Source organism: Anser anser (assembly GCF_964211835.1).
Source record: "Anser anser genome assembly, chromosome: 20".
NCBI lineage: Eukaryota > Metazoa > Chordata > Aves > Anseriformes > Anatidae > Anser > Anser anser.
The window spans coordinates 2,822,056-2,842,396 of NC_139741.1; the positions used below are offsets into that span (position 1 = coordinate 2,822,056).

The 20,341-nt window shown below is 37.2% G+C and overlaps 1 protein-coding gene across 17 annotated transcripts in view; it reads left to right on the plus strand.

Annotated features, from left to right (window-relative positions):
* Positions 1-20,341, plus strand: part of BCAS3 (BCAS3 microtubule associated cell migration factor) — a 357,470-nt gene that overhangs the window by 135,369 nt on the left and 201,760 nt on the right. For 13 of the 17 annotated variants that reach the window (XR_014574348.1, XM_083806832.1, XM_083806831.1 and 10 more), the window contains exons 17-20: positions 2,073-2,117; positions 9,263-9,387; positions 9,992-10,157; positions 11,346-11,446. Coding sequence is in view for 16 of the 17 variants with exons in the window: in XM_083806832.1 (XP_083662958.1) it covers positions 2,073-2,117; positions 9,263-9,387; positions 9,992-10,157; positions 11,346-11,446 (437 nt within the window). In the remaining variant the exon portion in view is untranslated. The remainder of the gene's footprint in view (positions 1-2,072; positions 2,118-9,262; positions 9,388-9,991; positions 10,158-11,345; positions 11,447-20,341) is intronic. The other 4 variants (XM_083806819.1, XM_083806827.1, XM_083806830.1 and 1 more) reach the window with 1 other exon arrangement.

The window sequence follows — 20,341 nt, forward strand, 5'->3', positions numbered from 1 at the left end:
GAAGTCTGTGTATCCACCTAAGTCAATTTGTATTTAAACTAGAGGAATTTGTTGATTTGAAAATGTAATTGGGTCAACACTGCATGGTGAGCTAAATACAAAGACTGTTACCTTCTCAACTGTTCTGATGAGCTCATGGAAACATCATTTGCCTGCTTTTTGCAGACAGAGAAACTGAGGCAGGCAGAAAAAAAATGACTTGCCAAACGTCCAGGATCATAATTTAGAAACTCCAAGCTCCCAGTCAGATTTGACCACTCTCCAGTGACTCTTCAAATGTACACAAGATCGGTTCTAGGTTTTAAATTGCATTGGCTATGGATTATGCAAAAATCTTCGCTTTCCATTAAATATTTAAATGGTGTAGTAGTGCTGTGGTAATCTTATGTTGAGCTATTAGAATGGCCTTCAACTCAGTTAGGGACTGAATATTGACTTTATAGGACATCCTACAGTTCATACACTACATGCAATTCATCCAGTGCATGCAATTTAATTGGCTTTTATCACTATTCAAATATGATACATTGCATCCAGAAAGGCAGACGGTTCCACCAAATGAGCTCTCTCCCCTAAAGTGGTAACCAAGCATTTATTTAAATACAAACATTTAAAAGGTAGTCTGTTACACAGAGTTTTAAAGATCTTCAAATTGGTTTTTGACCAATATTACTAATAAAAAAGCGGGAAGGAAGGAGGATGGGTTTTTTCCCACACTATTCTAATTTTTATTAGATTTTTATATCTTTGGATGTAGAAGAATATATGTCTTAGTTTTCTACCTTCACCTATTTTTTTTCTAAGAGGATTCTGCATTCGTTGATGTTGCTCTCGTGGCAAATTTAGTTTCTAGAATTATTATTTATTTTTTTTTGTGCTGGTGTACTTTTGTGTAGGCTTATGGCTTTATATATCTCTCAATGACAGACCTTCTCTGTTTAGTTGATTGCCTGAAAATACTTTTACTTGTTTCAACTAGCCAGAATTTATCCCTGAGTCAGAGCATGAAAAGAAAAATGACACATTGGCATTTACAAAATCAATTATTCAGTAATTTTGTGGATAACGTTACATCCCAAATGAGAATCAAAGAAGCCGTGAGCATGTGAGTAGCTCTAAATTTACCTCCTGCTCCTGCTTTTCAGATTTTATGCAAATGTCTCTATGGCTATGGCCTGTCGTGTAAACAAGGGAAAATTCCATTCAAAATGCACTAAAATTAATGGGGTGTGATACCACTCCAAGAACTATACAGTGTGCAAAATACATGAACAACAACCAAAAAAATAGTGTAGATAAATTAGTGAGTGGCCAAAAACGTTAAGGTCTAAATCAGGTGATTTCTAACATCAAATACGTTTGAAGTAAGTTAGGGTTCTCTTTCCTGCATTCCATGCAAGCTTATAAATGGGGGAACAAGATTTCTGTGTTGTACAGTTGCTGAAGATTTTTAATTTAATAGCGTATTTCTATCCTAGGAAAAGGGCTGGGGAACTTCCCTAAGAGAAGGAGTGCCTTGTACCTGTAGTCTTTTTCGCTTAGGACACACTTCTTTTCAGTAAATTTGTAAAAATGTCCCACACAGGCCTTCAGTGGTTCACGGGGAACACCCACAAGGTTGTTTGTCTTGATGCTAATTTACTTTCTTTGTCTATTAATTATGACTTCAATGTCTGTTTAAGGCTCTTGACTGCATTTGCCTCAGATTCGTCTGCAGGTTTCAGGAAGGAGAACTAAACTGTGTCTAACTTGAATTATAACATCAAAACCTGTTTGCACCTGATGCATTGAGTTTGTCACAGCAGTCGTGCATGGAGAGCCTACCCTGTGAGCTTGTGCTTCTGTGGGTGGTTGCGTTGTCAGTGGGACCGTTCACGTGGGCACTTGTTCCCTTTGTGAGTGTCAGCATGCTGGTTACATGAGAGGTCTACATCTCTTCCAGGGCATCATGAACGGTTATAAAAACTCTTTTGTTTACCTTCTGCATAAATCTTAATAGCATGATGTACAGTGTACTTGTTGGTAATTGAGTTTTCATCTAATTTCTGTGCATTTTTCCCCTTTACGTGAAGACCTTACCTGTTTGGAGCAGGATGTTTTTCCATAAAAGCTCCATGGTGAGTTCCCAGTTCAATCCCAGCATGCCTATAATTCATTTGCTGTTCTCACTAAAAATAACTCTGTGTTTAGACTTCTTAATTTGGGATATATTATATTTTTTTTCCAATTTGTTTACTGCATGGCTGATTCATAGGTGGAAGCACTGCGTAATTTCACTTTTAAACTGTGGATGTGTATTCACCATCAAGCATTGTCAAACAAATGCATTCACCTTTTCTTTTTGTCTCGTCTTTATTTTTTCTTTCTTTAACCTTTGAGGGAGCATTTAATTTTTAAGTAGCAAAGAAGCTGAAAAAATAAAATATTTTCCCAGCAGGCAAAAGTGATTGCAGTATCTTTCCAAAGCAGGTCTCTTTTTTTCTGTATAGCTTCCCTTGTTACAGTAGCACTAAGTTGCTTGCAGACAGCAAACGTCGATGATGACCTCCCGATAAGCCAGATTAGCAATGAGTGGACGGTAGTGTATTGCAGTAAGAGAGATGAAGCAAGTAAAGTGGGCACTATGAAAATACAATACAAAAAATGCTTATCACACCTGAGAAAAAAACAAACCACAGATCCTTTAAAATATGGATATTTGAAATAATGAAAGGTGTTGGTTTAGATGCGTAAAATTGCAGCATATTATAAAAGATGAAAGAAAAACAACTCTTGAGTTGCATACAGTGCTACATAACCTCCAGTCACCTTTTCATAATGAGGTGAGGGTTAGGTGGTTGAAGCAAGAATGGAAGAAGTTTGAAGGTCCTAAGGCTTCCTTACAAAATTTAGAAACTTTTAAGCAGGAGGCATTTTTTTTTCTTGTTGGTTCTTCATTTTAGCAAAGGGTACTTATCAGCTCTCTCTGTCAGTCTTTGCTAGAATATTTGTTTGTGGCTCTTGATTCTACTAATGGTAGTTTGTTCCTCTTGTATCACCCCCTTATGTCTCTGTCAAAATACTGTTTTCAGCAGAAAGAACTTCGTAAGAGCTTCATTAGGATGCAGAGTTCTTAGAGAATGGCAGAGGACAGCTAATGAAGGATATGTAAGCTATACCAAACACCAGAAAAGCAAAGGTACTAAACATGACACTTTTAAAGGAAAGCTGCCATTTCCTTACTCCTGGAGAATCACTTCTACATGAATATTATGTGGGAAGGAGCTAATAGCACAGCATGGTATCTGGTTAGTGAAGCAGTCTTCCTAAGAACCATTTCTAAATGTAGTTTATGATGCATCTAAGTTTTTTTGTCTGATGCGGATCTAAGAACTGAAAAGGCTCTGGAAGAAGAGTTTTGAATGTGGATTGTCTTAGCAAATGGATGTACTGGTTGCTGCCTTCATAAAGCAGGCTCCCGGAGTTTCAGCAAAGCCAGGCGGAGAGGCTTGTCAACCAGAAATGATTTTAGATGGAAGCAAGATTAAAAGGCCTAGATTAAAGAGGGGAATATATGAAATAGACTCAAAAATCGTTGCCTGTCTTTCACAAGACTGTTTTGTGGTTTGTTTAATGCCGGTGCTAGCTCACAAATATGGTCTTTACTAGCCTACAGAGAAATTAGGATAAAAAACACACTTTGGGTGGGGGAAGAAATCATGTTGTTTCCATTAAAGTCTTAATGAGTCCTAAATTATGTAAACAAAATGAATGGAGATTTGACAGCTTACTGCCTGGTGAATAAAGGAGCCTACCATTTCTTTCTTGCTTTCTCTTGTTTTATTCATGCTTTGACAACTGGAAACATGTCTTTCTTTTCTTGTTTTAGGCACAAAGATAAATTAATTAAAATGTATTTTGAGACAGATAGGTTTTTTACAGACATTTTTTAATTGCAAATTTCATGCAATATTTTTCTCTGATACTTTTGTGGCAGCTTACATAGTCAAGATAAAACTTCCACCTTCCCAAATCGGATGTTTCCATTTCAGTGTGTTTACTTGTGGATTAATTGTGTAGTGACTTACAGATATGTGCCTTTGTTTTTAGGAATCTGACATTTTTGAAGCCTATTTATTGGTAATATAAAACCAAATAGAGGCTGCAGAGAACAAGAATCATCCTATTTTATAGATAATATTTGAATTTGTAAATAATTTTCTTAATATCATGTATGTGCAATTTATTTATTTTTTTAAACTCATGTCAGTTGTTTGAGTGTATGAAATTAAAGATGAATTTAAAAGCCAGCAGTATTTTGAGGGACATTGAGGAACACTCCATAGCTGTATTGTGTAGACTTTGATTTTTCAGTAGTTGCCTACGGTTTTCAAAATGTTTTAATATTATTAATTCTTATTCTTTCTTCCATAAAGTGGAAAAATAATAATAAATGAAAACTGGTTAAGATATTATCATTAGTTAAATTTTTTATAAAGACATAGCATATTTTCAGAAGCTGTGGCAGAATTTAGGATTAGTTACAAAAGCCAGGGAGTGGTAGCGCTGAATTGTTCCAGCAGCTCTTAATCTTTTCTTGTTGCATTGTCAGTATGAAAGAACTTGAATGCTACTGCTGCAAGTTTTCGTTTTCTTAAAGAGATGACAAAATGATTTCTTAATTTTCTTCAGTTTGTTGCCATCACTTTTTATGCTATTTCAGTAGAAAATGCTTACGTATGTTTTTCACTGGACACGTATGCGTCCATATCTCAGTGTTCCTGTATTTAAAATTGGAATAATCCTCCAAAATGAAGTTAATTAGTATCAGCAACACAGATTTCCCCGAATATCTTGGTATTTAGCTGGAGTTTGAGATAAATTTGACTTTAATTTGACAAAAGGGTTTTTATTGCTCTTGTACTACAGCTCATCTGTTGGGTCTCTCTCGTACGTATGGCGCTGCCCAGCCCCTGAGCACCATGTTGTGTTGAGGCCGGAGGCGGATTGGTGTGGTGGGGCAGGGGGACTCGTGTGGTCTCCTTCCCTTTTCTCCTCCACACGCTGATTTATTCATTCTTCCTGCAGCAGAGCTCACTGTGAAATTGAAGGAACCCCAAACTGAAGGAAGCCCAAGTGTGTATTGCAGTTCTTTGGTCCTTTGCCATGCCAGGGCTTCTTGCAGGGGAGCTGCAGGGAGCAGCAAGAGCTTTCTGGAACCCAGGCCTGGGCCTGCCTGAGAGCCTCCATCTCTGCTTTTATGGGCAAGATCTGCTCAGGTGATAGAGGAAAAACCGTCATTCTGCCCCACCCCACCCCAAGTGAGATAAGCAGAAAAGATTCTTTTTCACAGATACACACTGGGACAGTTTGCCCTTTCTGTGTTATTTTTGGTTTGGGGATTTTTTTTTTAACCACCTGCTGTAGGTTTCTGCACTGATAAAATTGGGATAAAAATACTGTGGTGTCTTGGTGAATTCTTGGTGTAGCTACACAGTTGGGTAGACTATGACAGGAAAAAGTCTACTTGACGTTTCATCCTCCATATGCCTTATAGTGCTGTTGTTTCTCAAGGTGCAAGATCAAAATTAAGAGAGTGAATGCTTTGGTCATCTTTTTTATTTGGTAGTGTTGATTCCCAACAACCTGCACTTCTTCCTGCATCATAACCACTTTTAGTAAAAAATATGGCATAATACTCTGAAAGTTAGCAATTGTGAAGATTCCTTTAAATTAACCGTTTTTAAAAGTGAGGCGAAATGTACCTTAATTTCAGTTCTTGGAATAATTTATGAAGTGCTGACAGGCTGAGAGCAAGTAAAGAGCAGGAGTTCATAGCAGAAACAAGTCATTCACCACCTACCTTCAACGTTATTGTTTGGTTATCATTTATAAGGCTGAGAGGGTGTTTGCATCTACATAATAATGAGGATTTATAGTTTCCAAGTTGTTAAAATATCATAATGACATGAAAACAGATTTTTCTAATGGCATTACTGTTACGGAACGTAACTTGGCTTTTGAGATCCATTGAAAGAAAGAAAATTGAGTTGGAATGTATTGATGAAAACTCGGGGATTAAAGTTAGATGGTGGTAAAATGAAAGATTCTTTACTTGCAATAGTTTTCAGTGTAGAGTTGTTGACATCTCTGCACTCTTTTCAGAAATATGTAGAAACCAATATGATGCACTAGTAGGTTTGGTTTTTGTTTTTAGCAGGACTAAGTTTAACCACATGAGTAATCGTGTTTTACAAGGTCTGCTCTTTCTGTCTACAAAACATCATTCTTGAATGGAAAATGTTTTGGCACCGAAACCAACACTTAAATGCGTGCCTTGAAAGATGTACATTTTAAAGACATGGTGTAAATAGAATGTAGTTTAGACCATTTCCTCCAATGTTGTTTATATCCGTATTTGGTTGAGCTTAGGTCTTTGGAGCTAAGAGTGTGCAGATCCCAGCAAAGATTTTGTAATTTATTGTTAAGAGTCCCAGATTCACTTCTGATTAAAGGCTTGAAGAAATGGTTGAAGTCATTATGTCTCTGTTGAAGCTTGCACCAGTTTGTAGGTGAGAATAGAATTTGCTCCCAGGTTTTTTTTTTCCATTTTAAATTATTTTAATAATCTCAGATTGTGTTGTGTAAATATTCAGAATGTTAAGAGTATCAGAATAGTATAGAAATGTTACTTTCAAGAGTTTCTAGGAGAAAGTGAATACAACTGAATCATATCTATACTCACAGTTTGCTTTGCATTAACTGAGGATTAATGCTGTCCTGGATAGCCTTGTTCTACATTAAATACAATCGTTTACTGAATGAAGTATAGATCAGTAAGTAACAAGATTGGCATTAGTGCATTCATTTACGTTGTCATTTCTGCAGGAGTTACCAGTGTATGAGTATTTGGGAGATGAGAATTGAAAATAGTTATTGATACACAATTTGTTACAAAACTGGTTAAAAATACGCTTTCTCTGGCAGATAACTATTAAAAGTGAGAGAAGTCTACTGTGAATTTTAATGAGCCATAAATAATAATATGTTAATATAAATTAAATATTCTAATATAGATCGTGAAGTGACACTGGAAACGAGGTAATATATTTATAGTCAGGAACTTTTTGGAACACAGATTTTTGACCCAGTAATCTGTAATTGTAGTTGTAACAGTTGGATATTAAGTGCTTTGTGGTGGTTCAATATCAGAGTTACTGACTATAAATTGCAATTGCTCTTTGGGGACGTTCTAGCTTCTCATGTAAGTGCAAGATCTTCAGGACAGGTCTAAGTCTATGAAAGTTCATCTGAATATTTCCATTGATTCTGGTTAGTGTAATGGAATTCCTTTTGAAAGGTCTTGTATTTGTGTTGTTGTTGTTTTTTTTTTTTTTGCTGGTGGTGGTGTTTTTTGTTTTGTTTTGTTTTTAACTAAAACGTGACCATAGACTTGCCGTATGTGTGATTTATGGCAGGTAGCTTGGCTCCTCTGTGCTTCAGTGGGTCCATCTGTAAAAGTGGCTGAGCAGTACTTTACAAAGTGTTGGGAAGCTCAACTACAATTTTTTTAAATCCCTTTCAGAAACCTGGCTGAAAATACAGTGCAAGTGCAAACAATTAGTTTTTTTCTCCCATTTTCATGTGACCTCATTTCCAGTATGTATAGAAAAAGTATTTGCTGCTTCAAGTAGAAGGCAATTGTAAATGTTTCCAATTGCATGACAGTAATCAAGGAGGCTATGTGTTTTTAACCATATGCCATATTTTACACGTGTCACTTACTACAGCTAGTTGCTGGAGTTGTTGGAAGGAAATTTGTTGGAAGTGTTTGAGATCAGGGAGAGTTTTGCCACGTATTTCAGTGAGATCTGGCTTGAGCTTTAGGGGACCAAGATAAGTCTTTAGACAGGTATGGTCTCTGCAGCCAGGTGCAGAAGTTCTGGAGGAGCCCAGCTTGTAGAATAATCATAGTTTAGAATGCTTTTCTTACGTTATTTTTCATTAGATTGATTTGGGATATTAAGTCTTTTCCTGCTTCAGTATCCCTGTTGGTTCATTCTGTTGAACCACTTCACCCATATACAAGTAATTTGTAATTAACAACAAAAAAAGAGTATCATGAATTAAATATCATTATACTTCTGCATAGTGTTTGAATTGCTTTTTGCCACTTTAAAGTATTTTTCTGCTGCTAAAGTTCATAATACTGCAGTAATGTGTTTGCACATTCATATATACACACAGTCTTGGGACTGAAGAGTATTACTTAAAAATGAATAAGAATGTGACAGTATAATAGAGGCTGATATACTGTGGAACAAGAAATTAATAGAAGAAAAAAGGAAAGGAGGGAGAGGAGAGGTAGCAAGAGAAGGGAGCAGTGAAACAGAATAAAAGAAAGGGAGATAACTTAAAAAAATGGGAAAAAAATGGAACAGAGAAGGAATCCTGCGTGAACTTCTCAAACAGCTTTTCCGTTAAGGAAAGGATGAAATCCAGGTGTAATTAACTAAGGAAATGGGCAGTGCTCTGAGAAGTTCTGAATTTATACAAACCAGAATGTTGCATCAGATTCATGTAAGGAGCTGAAGAAGAAAATACAAACATGACATGACGTTTCAATGAAATAATTATAAACCACTACACCTGCTATATGCATATAGTGGAGTTTCAGATGAGAAGTTTTCTTAATCTCTTTTTATCTGATATAATTGCTGATTTGTTTTAACATGTAGCACATGAGTGTATGTATTGTTTCCCTTTCCTTGTATCCTCCGCATGTTGTTCCCTCTTACCCTTTTGCCCATGTCACATCTCTTTTAATGGTTTCAGTGGCATCAGTACTGTGCCAGCTTATCAGCAGTCAATTTTACCATTATTTCTAAGTATCTTTTTAAAATGCAAGAAAATAATCAACCACCTAAATGACTGACCCGGCATCTATATTTTCATTCCCAAAGGACTTGTAATTATAAATGTTTATGTTCACATAAGAAGTTGTTTCTATTGAATGCAAATATTCAATATTGGGTCTTTCAAACAGTCCAACCAACTCTTCATTATGAGCCAGTGCTGTTCTTCAAGTTAATGAGTCCAGTGATCAAGGGGAATTTGGAATCTATTATCCAGAAACACTAAGCATCCGTAAATCCTGCTAAATCTTATGGGAACTGCAGATATTCAGCACTTCTGAATTTATGTCTGAGAACGACTGTTAAGCAAAGGACATCTTAATTTCTGAGAATAAACTTTCATAATTTTATTTTCTTTTTTCTTTAAGCAAAACCAAACCAGCTCCACAAATTTCACCCAGTAAGTCTATGGGAGGAGAGTTTTGTGTTGCTGCAGTCTTTGGATCATCAAGGTCATGGTTTGCAAACAATCCAGGGCTGAAAAGAGAAAAAGGTAGGTATATTTCACATCTAGGATTTGCATTTAAATTTAAATGCCATGTTTTTTTCTCATTTTGTGGTAACTTGTGAGCATATCGGGTGATTTTGTTTCTGAAATTCCATATCAATGAAGATTTTTATGGGCTTGCAGTTGAGATAATTTAGGTAAATAGGACAATTTACAGGAAATTTTAATTAGCGAAACGAACCACTATGATTTATAATGTTATATATAGACAGAAAACAAACTTTGATAGTTCAATCCAAAGATACTGTGTGAAGCTTCCCATAAAATCTGGGAGGTAAAGGTGAGATACCTTTGCTAAAGCAGATATGTTTGTCAATGTAGTTAATTGAATACATGTTGGTGAGAAAACATTCCACCTACTCTTACATGTGGTATTTATATTTCTCTGAAGCAAGGGAGAAATTAACTCTGCTTTGTATGATTTTCTCCTTGTCTCTCCAGGCCTTCCACTCCTTTTAATTCATATATTTTACCACAAGTTTATTAAGCTAAGTGACTTACAAGAATAAGGAGTCTACTATTTCTGTTAAAAAAATAATCTGTTTCTGCTCTTGTATTGCAATAAGATTTTCTTTCTTTTTTCAAACAGATCAATCGAAACAGTTTGTAGTGGAGTCACTGTATATTATCAGCTGCTACGGCAGCCTGGTGGAGCACGTATTGGAACCACGTCCACTCAGCACCGCTCCGAAGATTAGTGATGACACACCCTTGGAAATGATGACGTGCCCAAGAGCCAGCTGGACTTTGGTTAGGTACTTCATTTCTTTTACTTTTTTCTCCTTTTTGTCCAGAAAATGATTATGAATTCTTTCTTTGGAAGGGATGAATGAACCACATCATGATTTTCCCCCTTATTTTTATCCTACCATTTTTCATTGAAAGAGAATTCTCTCAAATTCGAGCCTGACTTAGGATGTGGTTCTGTTAGTGCTTCTGTGTCTGATTGGGAGCTTGTCATTCAAATACTTCTGTAGACATGGAGCTACATGAACATGGAATAGAGATCTTTATCAACTGGTGATTTTAAATGATCGGACTGTACTTTTTTTTTTATAAAAGGACTAGAAACAATTATTTTAGTTGTGTATTGTATATTTACTTGTATATTTTAATTATTTTAATAGTGTTAAAATACAGAATTCTGCCATGAGACATGTGTGAGGTTTCCAAGATGAAGCATTGCAGAGTTAGGCAAGTTATCCTGTAAGTAGCTGAAGGTAGCATTTCTTGAGATAGTTGAAGAAATTATTCCTGACATGTGGAGGAAAGTAAACAAAAATTGATGAGAAACTGTTGTCAGTGCTTTTGATGTTTTAAAATATTTTTATATCGATTTTTCTTGGCTCCTATATTCCTTAGTGCTGCTTATTGCTGGACTAGATTGATCAATACTTGATTTACCAAGCTATTTAGGAATGGCCCACCCTAATTAAAATTACAACACAGACTTCTAGACCATTATTGTTGAAATGAGTAGGTTGTAATGGAATTGAAAATTCTAATTGGATCAATAGTCCATAACTTTACACAGCTTTATTTTCACAGTTTGTAAATGCTCAATGACTTTACAGTATCGAAGCAATGCTAGTTAACAGAACAAAAAAGTTCCCCAGGTTCCGTTGTGTGTTTATATTAAATAACGTTAGCATGACATACAGCGGTCCTAAACGTATTTACCAGCTTAATCTAAAACGCCTTCGTCATTTTTTGTGCGCAGTATATGCTGCCGTCAACAAACAACTATTGTCTTTTCTTCACAGTCTGCGCGATTTGGTCATGCTGCTCAACTGCCTGTGGTGTATTTCAGTGTTTGAACAAGCTAATTTAAATAATTACAAACATTTTCTGAGCTTGTATAGATAATTATATGTGATGACAGAAACACTGATTTACATTCTCTGTATTAGCTTAAATATTAATAGTCTTGTGTTTTACCTCAGAACTCCTCAGTGGAATGAACTCCAACCACCATTTAATGCGAACCATCCACTGCTCCTGGCTGCAGATGCAGTACAGTACTACCAGTATCTTCTTGCTGGCTGTAAGTAGCTGACAACTTTTTGTCTCATGTGCAAGTTTTAAGCTGAGTGTGACTTTCTGAAGCAGTTTTTCAGCCTGCATTCCTCAAACAAAATGGCAACAGTTGTCCAAGACAATTTCTAAAAAGTCATTGTGAATGAACTAGCAGGGGCAGGGCTTTTGTGTGAGATATCATTGAAATGTGATGAAGATTTAGAGACAACTTACTGTGAAGGATGAAATCAGTTTATTTCAGAAATATAGCAGTGTAGTGGCAATAATACAATTACAGGAAGGTAAAATGTTTCTGCGGTTTTCCATTATAAAATTCCACAGGGATAAAAGTAGCTCTTCTTACAGGTTAAAATAATGCCTTAAAAGCTGAGGTTCGGTGAAGAATTTTTTAAATGAAAACATGTAGTTAAGTATTCATGACAGAAGTCCAGAAAAGGATAGTAACTGTTTCTTTCTTTAGATAATTTTATAATTACAGAATTTTGGTAGCCAGGCTTATAATAAAGTTTACTAACTTTAAATTTTGTTATAAAATTCAATACTTTTTGTGCTTCTTTGCAAACAAGCCAAAAAGTTCACCATTTTGTGAACTAAATGCTCATTTACCATATACATATGGAATGTACAATAAGTATTTACGTGCATAAACTTTATAGTGTGTGCTAGAAATAATGCTCTGATTTTCTTTCTTTTTTTTTTTCTTTTTTAAGAATATACCAAAATACGTATGTTGTATTAAAATACAGTAAGCTATAGAAAAAAGGACACGGTAGGGCACCTCCTGACTGCTAACTTACGTTGAATAAATGCATGTTGCGTTAGAAATTGGGAAGTGGTAGGCACACCTATAAGCAGGTATGTAGTAGCGTAGATCTGGGTGCATCTGTGCAGCAGGAACATGCATTTGTTTCAGTACGTATTCACCCTCAGAAAAGAGCTTCTTGTAACCAACTATATTAGCAATGAATAGCAGATGTAGTTTCTTTGTGATACGAATCAAAGTTACGAGGCTACCACATAGGCAAAAAGTGAGTGCTTGGCAGGCCTTGCAGGTGTGACCATTAGGTGCCTTAAAGTCTTCAGGTTTTCCTCCTCTCACTTCGCTTGCTTTTAGCCATTTCCTCTCGTGATTTCTATATTCAGTGACAACCGAGTGCATCTGCATTTTCCCAGTCCCCTGGAAATCCTGATTCTGGCTACTTCCAGACAGGGTCTCAGGCAACTGCTTCCCTCTGGAATAGAAGAATATTAAGTCAATAGCAAGTCTCTCCTTGTTTAACTAGGGTGTAGTCAAGTTGAAGTGATAAAACAGTCAAAAGTTTCACAAGGGAACAACTCTTGGCATATGCAGAGGTACTCATGGGGATATTGGGCCCTCTGCGCAGGTGTCAGTGCAGCTAACCCCAGCATGTTATGTGACACAGGCATTTAAAATGCAGAGTGGACAACTGGGTCAAAAGGCAGTATGTCTGAACGTGACTGGTGAAAGCGACATTGGCACCAGATCAGATGTGGTACTTCTACCTGTCCATCTGTTGCATGGTCTCAGAGCTCAAAATGTGGAAAACAACAAGGCCAGGTTCCTCCTTTTTCCAGGCTGCTTAGAAAAGGGAAGAAAACTCACAGTGTAGAAAATAATCTGAAGAGGTAATTAACAGCAACCAAAACCGAGTGAGCTGTGCATTTCTATCAGATTTTTTTTCTAGATTTCTGTGTTATTTTGCTTTCACATGCACAGGTATGTAAGTTGTGCTTTGAGATGAAAGGTCATTGCAAGGATGCGTGTTGGTTGTATAATAATTTATGATGTAAATTTAAAATAGATCACTGTTTCTAATGAGTATGTCTAAAATCAGATGCGCAAGCCTATGCCTAAATTTTTGTATAAATATTTTGAAGCATTGAGTACGATTGGGTCAACAAATACATTTGTAGTTTTTATCAAAGCCTTTGATCAAGGACTGTCAAAGTCCTATTGACAACAGAGCATAGGTCTAATTTCATAATGTAGCTTAAGGTAACTGCTGCCACGCAGTCTGCTTATGTTGCCAGTGATTCATTTTGGTATTTATATATTTGTCCATTGCTTATGCACCTGTTGCTGCTGATGGCATTAAATGATAATGGCGTTTTACGATAATGAGATAAAAAAAGGCATACTTAGGTTCACTCACAGAAACTGCAGTGTTTCAAGAAGTCACGTTTAGCTAGGCGTATTTGTGAGGAAAAACATCATCTGTTTTCTGCCACCAAGGAGGTGGAGTTAAGACCCCATTCTAGCAGTTTTCTGTAATGTATATCCTGCCGTCCTGTTAGTAGTTAAAATATCTGTGTAAGACAGAGTGTTCGGACAAAAGGATACTGTCTGTTGCTGTGTGCATTTATTGTTCTTTAGGGCTGTCGGGCCTCCTGCTTTGCAGAATTATCTAACAACCAGACTATCAAACTTAGTGTCTTCAGGGAAAACAGCAATACTGAGTCATCTTGAAACGCTCTCCAAAGCGAGCTTTAATTCACAGATGCTTGCTATGTTTGTGAGTCCTTGCAGCTTGTCTGTTTAGGCCACATTCCTTTCTCCCCCTCCCCAAATTCTGTGCTCTAGTTGATGTCTTTCTCTTCCAGACTGTCTTTCAGCTATGTCTCCTGCAGACTGTCAAGCATATAAATATATAAATTACTGCATGTCGCGTGCAGTTATTGCAGTATAAGTCCAAAAGCACAGAATGCTGTCTGGAGAATTTTGGACACTTAGTACAAGTAGTTTGTATACTTCTGGGTTTCAGTTGAAATTTAAGTAATGTATAGATACTGTCTGAACAAAAGCCTTTCTGTGAGCATTAATGTTCGTATACACAGACACGCTTATCCCACCTCCTGAAATTAGGGATGGATGAGGCTCACTTTGTATATCATTAACAGCCCAAGTACCATGCGATTCAAGTATTTTTGTACTGGAATCTTTTTAATGGAAGAGGAATGAGCGATTCTAACAAAATACTGAATTTGTATTATTTGAATTACAGCGAACAATTTTAATTTGGGTTTTAATTCATTTAGAAGGAATTATTTAAGATGAGTGTGGAATGTGGAAAAATACTGAATAATAAACACTAGAGACAAAAAAAATAGAGAACATAGTAAAAATAGCATTAACAGAAATTTGTGTATATGTGATCCTCTTTGAAGTTTTATTTGTCTTCTGGATTTGTTATATCTCAAGCTACTCAATGAACTTTCTGAAAAAGTGGAGTCAAAACAGGATTCACACAAAGAGTCCAAAGCACCTGTTAGCTTTCCCCCCACTAAATACACGCTAAAACGAAGTTATCTGGCTCTGCTTACCTGTAGTAATGTAATGAGTTGACATTAGCTGCAGCCTGTGGTTTGATGTGCTATCACTTCCGTCAGTAAGTTTAATTGCCAGCAAATGGCTAAATAGGAGGTTTAGGGTGAATGTTACATCTGTCTGCCACGTTAGTGGTAAGAGGAATTCTGGCGCCGTTTCAGGGTCACTATTTGTATCTGTCTATCAGAGGTAGAATACAGCGGTTTCTCTCAGTTTCTGTATAGCATTTCTGCCAATTGTTTGGCTCCATTAAGTGTGCAGGGGAAATAAAAGCCTGAATGACCAAGTCACAAGGGGGTATAGATAGACCCTTTCTTTGTCCACACTCAGAACATTGCATTAGGTCTCATTATCCATTTATAATAAGTGACCTTTGCCCCCTGGGTCATTGAAAAATACTCAGTGTGCTTTTTAGCACAGAGTACCTCTGTCAGCAGACGGACAGAACAATGAAACGTCTGGCAGTCTGCTTGGAGGGCTATACTTTGCAGGTTTTCATAAATATGCAGGCTGATGCCAAAACGCAGGACCAAAATCTGTTTTAGTCTCTGCAAAGTATGAAGCTGGCCACTAAGTTCTTGTAATAAAAAAAAAGAAGGTTTCAAAAATATTGCATTTAGGTATTTAGTTAGACGTAGCTCAGCTTTTAATATTTTTAAAGGTTTTTAAAATTACATTCACAGCTAGTGAGGAAGTAACAAGGAACCATTGTTTGAAGAAGTATTTTGTACAACAAGTGTCCAAGACCTTTATCCCAAGGGTATTCGTAAGTGGATTAGCACAGCTGTTTGATTGCTTTGAGGTCATCTGTGACATCTGCTGCAAAAACCTGGATCAGAGTATGCAGTTTGTGTCTACCTGAGCGCTTTGTTGCAGCCAGGGCTGGTGCGAGAGGTGAGAAAGTGGGTAGCAGGAGATGTGAACTCTTCTCCAAGTTCATAGCTCGAAAGTGAACTTATATTTTAAATTCTACAACCTGCTTGTCCTGCTTCTGTTTCAGGCTTTTTGCAGTTGGTCAGAGTGAAAATAAGTCTTGAGAATCTCCTTAGCTTCTTGTGGAGCAGATTTCAGATTTGCTCTTATTTTTGTAAGAGTTCATTGTGGAAGCCTCAGATATATTACAACCTCCAGGTCTTCAGTGTGGGGTGTTAGTTGCTAGATGCTTCTCTCCTACCCTTGTCAGGTTTAACACGTAGTATTTTATCTTATTTGTATCTCTAGCATTCACTTTTTATTTGCCTGTGTTCTGTGCAACTCATAAATCTAATCACATCAAAGGAAGGAAACATAGTCCTATTTTATTCTTGTTGTATTTTTTTCTTAAAATATAAATACCTTCACCTGGTACAGTTAGACTGACACTCATAACAAACATGATAGCAGGAGGAGAGCTGTGCAGAGCACTGCATGCAAACATTGGAGGTATCTGTACTACAGGTACCTGAAACATGGATGACTCACATGTTAATGAAAAAAACCACCTCAAAATCAGAGCAAAAACTCTCCCCCAAAAAAGTATTGAATAAAATGAATTATTATTTCTATCCTCTGACTCTGGAAAGGGCACCTTCACATTCCTGGCAAGAGTTTTGACTCATCAGGACCAATTTTGTGGAGACAACCTGCAGTTGTCAGAAGCAGGCCAGTGACAAGAATTAATATATTAACTGGTATGCAGTACTCTTTGACAAATTGCTTACTAAATACATCAAAATTGATTGGACATTCTGTGTTTAAATTGACAAATGACTGCATTAGGGGAAGGAGGGAAATCCATTAATTACAGCTGCCCTCAACCATAGGAAATGTAATCGTATAAATATAGATTTTGTTAAAACAAAAGTCTCTACTTTACTATAGTGTTGCTGGTAAGTGTACTTGCACCTCTTTGCTATTAAACCTCCAATAGGAGGTTTTGAAGACAGATCTTTGCAGTTGGCTTTTAAATAATCAAAGACCATTTCTGTTGTGTTAAAAGGAATGATGCAGTGTTTTCTTTATCCCGCTCTGACCACTTCTGGAAATTGTGCTGCTCTCTCAGAAAAATGGACATGTAGCTGAGGCTTCTGCTGTCTCATTAATTGCTTATTGTAAATGCTATGTAATTCATATTTCACAATTTTAGGATTTGAACCAGTACTCTGTATTCTCGTTCTTTGTTCCTGTTCTGGTCTCCAAGTAATACTTCCATGGCTGTTACTTATTTCTGAGTAAGAATTTGCACTTGAGTTAGGCCTGAAGATATAATCAGTTTTATAGACTTCGTTAAGGGATTCCTGGAAAGATTAAGGTCTACATTTATGGCTGCCTTTGACTTTTGGGTGTTACAACAGATTTTCATTTCTAGACCAACTGTTAGGCATATCTTGCATTTTACTGAAAATGGCTTTCATTAGAAGTCAAACTTAATAACTCTTCATTGTCTTCAAAGGGAGGGGTTTAACCTTTCTTCATTGTTTGTTTGGGGTGGATGATAACACACTTTATACAGATAATCTGAACACTGACATCCTGTTTGCACTTCCTGCTCCCTTGTATGAAAGCTCTGCACCCTGAGCAAGACTTTTGTTTCTAAGCAACATTGTGGTTCTTTATTGCCTATTTTATATTCCTTCCATACATTCCACTGATGGAAATAAAAATTCCATGCATCTAACTAGTGAATGCTGTGCAGTGGAAAGTGGGACTCAGAATAAGAGTAGAAAGTGTATTAAATAACTGTGAATATGTGCTATGAAGACAGATACTATGAAAAACAAGCTGTGATGCACGTAATCATAGCCACAGTGCTGCCATTTGAGTTAGGCCGCGCAGGTACAGTAAGGAATCTGGTCATTCTGGTCTGCAGGCCTTTTTCTGTGTGCAGCAGAGCACAGGATGGCAGCCAGGTAATAACAGGCTGATGAACTGGGACTGGTGATTAGTCGCAGTATTCCACTGCGTCTCAGCCTTCTACCTCTATTTTTTTCTTGCACTCTTTTCTATGTATGTATTTAATAGTGTGTTCATTCTCTTGCTGATGTGAAAGAGTATCTGTCACGGTACATGCCACATACTATATATATATTTATATGTATGTATCTGTAGTGTGTGTGTGTGGATAGTATGGTTTGCGAGGCAAGAGCTGCATCTCGCTGTGTATATGTTCAATGTCTGTCACAACAAAGCTCGATTTCAAATAATAAAACTGATCACAACCAGAGCCTGCTCTGTAACCACAATTATGCTATCATGTAGTTACGAGGTGTTCAAAGCCTTCTTGCTCTGTTCCTGAGACCTCTCTGCGTGGCTGTGGTCAGACACGAGTTGGGCTGGAGGAGGTTGAGCAGTTGGTGCTCGCAGCGGCCCATCGGCGTCTCTGCTGGCGGTACTGGATCCGAAGCAGCACTGGTGGCACTTCAGAGCACAGTTGGTCAGTTCCACATAATCTGCCGATGAAGGCTATCTAAACAAAGCTCTCTGACCTTACGCTGAAGTGGGTGAAGCCCACTTGAGTTTATACAAGCTGCTGTGCTCTGAACCCTATAGAGGGGTTGGAGCAAGCGCTACTGGGTGCGTTAACATTTAAACTGCCATAATTTTTATGCACCGATCATATGAATGTTGTCTAAACAATGCACCTGTACAGCACAGATGAGGGCCTGTCCACAAAATTGTGTCAATTGAGTGGTCTGGGCTTAAATCAGCAGCTGCAAGACCCAGCAAAGCACACGCAGTTCATGGAGGTTCGGAGTGACAGAGGAAAGATTTGCAGAACTAAGGACAGTCTGAAGGGAGGCGGGGGTGGAGGGTGCTCCTTCATCTGTGCTGAGCAAATGTACAAACAGCCTTTCGGTACATTGAATGATTCTGCCAGGTTTTTCGACCCCTACTCTCAGCAAGAGTATTGCAGCTAACCGCGTTAGCTGTTAGAGCAATAGACTTAAAGATGGGAAACAGCGATGTGTTGTTCGGGTATTTTGTGTACGGCCAGCACACAGCTGAGATTTCACATACTTACTTGAGTACATATGTTTAACTTTATTATCCAGATGGGAAATTATATATATTTTTTTATATTTTCTGGATTCTCAGATTGCCATTATTATCCTTCCTACTTGAAATTGTCTCTAGCTAGTGTATCCTTTTCATGAAATTGTAATTTGTTATTGCCATGCAGTAAATGAATTTCCTGGATCTGTGCATCAGTAGCTTATATGGAGTTGTTCAGATGTCCTGAAAAGTCCAGATCTTTGTGGAATGATATATAATTCCTTGAAATTTTGTAGAGGACTTCTTTTATATACAAAAAAAACAAACACCAAAACTAATTTCAGAATTTTAGAGAACTAATTATTAACTGCAACACTGAAACAGGTTTGCTGCAGTGTTCTCACAGATTCTTCTGTTCAGCATTTCAAATTAAAATAAGCCTAGGTCCCACCACTCCTTCTCTTCCCTATGCATTTCATTGACTTCATAAAAATATCTAAAAATACATTTTATTTTTATATTGTCTGATTTGTTAAATTTTGTTTTGTATTTTCACGGTATCAACCACAGATTACTGAACAAGTATACTGTTTCCTTTTTTTTTTTCTCTGAGTATTTGGGTTTTCCTGGCAGTAGTCACAAACAGTGAAAATGGAATTTTCAGGTTTGCTTCTTACATTTCAGGGCATAACAGATTGCAAGCTAATCTGGATCACCTTCCTGCTCCAAAAAAAGATGTTTCTAATGAAATTGTAGTTCATGGTCTTTTTTTAAGGGGAAGCTAAGTTTCCCTAAAACTGTAACCTGTACTTCCTGCTCCCTACAGGAAACAGGATTAAGTGGTAAAGGGAAGCAAATTTAATTTCTGACTGAGCATTGGACTGATTGGGGTAAACAGAAACAGGTCAGGTATCATTCCATGAAAGAGCTGCATCATTGCATATGAGCAATGTACTAAATCCTGATATGTTCTTCAGCCATAATTGCTGTTTGTGAAATAATATAGACAAAGTGGATAAAAATTAACTCTGTAGGGTGTTTTGGAGGCTGCCAACCTGTGTCAGTTTTTTGATATATATACATGGGCATGTGTATGGCTTCGTCAGATTACTGAGGACTTGCCCATCTTAATCCGTATTTTATATACTAAATGCTGGAAACAGCACTGCATATAGGAATCAAAATACTTTCAGATGTGTACAAACAACAATAATGAACAAGGGCACATGCTGAAACAGTTCTTTACTATTCTTACATGGTCATCTGGAACTTCTTAGAGAGGGGTCCATCAACACGAAGGGGTCAGTTTTCAAAGCAGTGTACAGGGATTTAGCCGCGCGACTCCTATTGACGTTAATGGGAGTCAAACGGGTAAATCCCCATGCACCGCTTTGAAAATTTACTACTAAGCCTCTTGACTTCTCACTACATACTTTGATTGTAACAGTAATCCATGGTTAACATAATTTTCCCGACAATAATGTCAAACATACTTTTGAAGTCAGTGAATTATAGAAATAGTTACCTCTTCCATAATTCCTTAAAGATGGCCATCAGATGGATTTCACCACAGGTTTGTGCAGT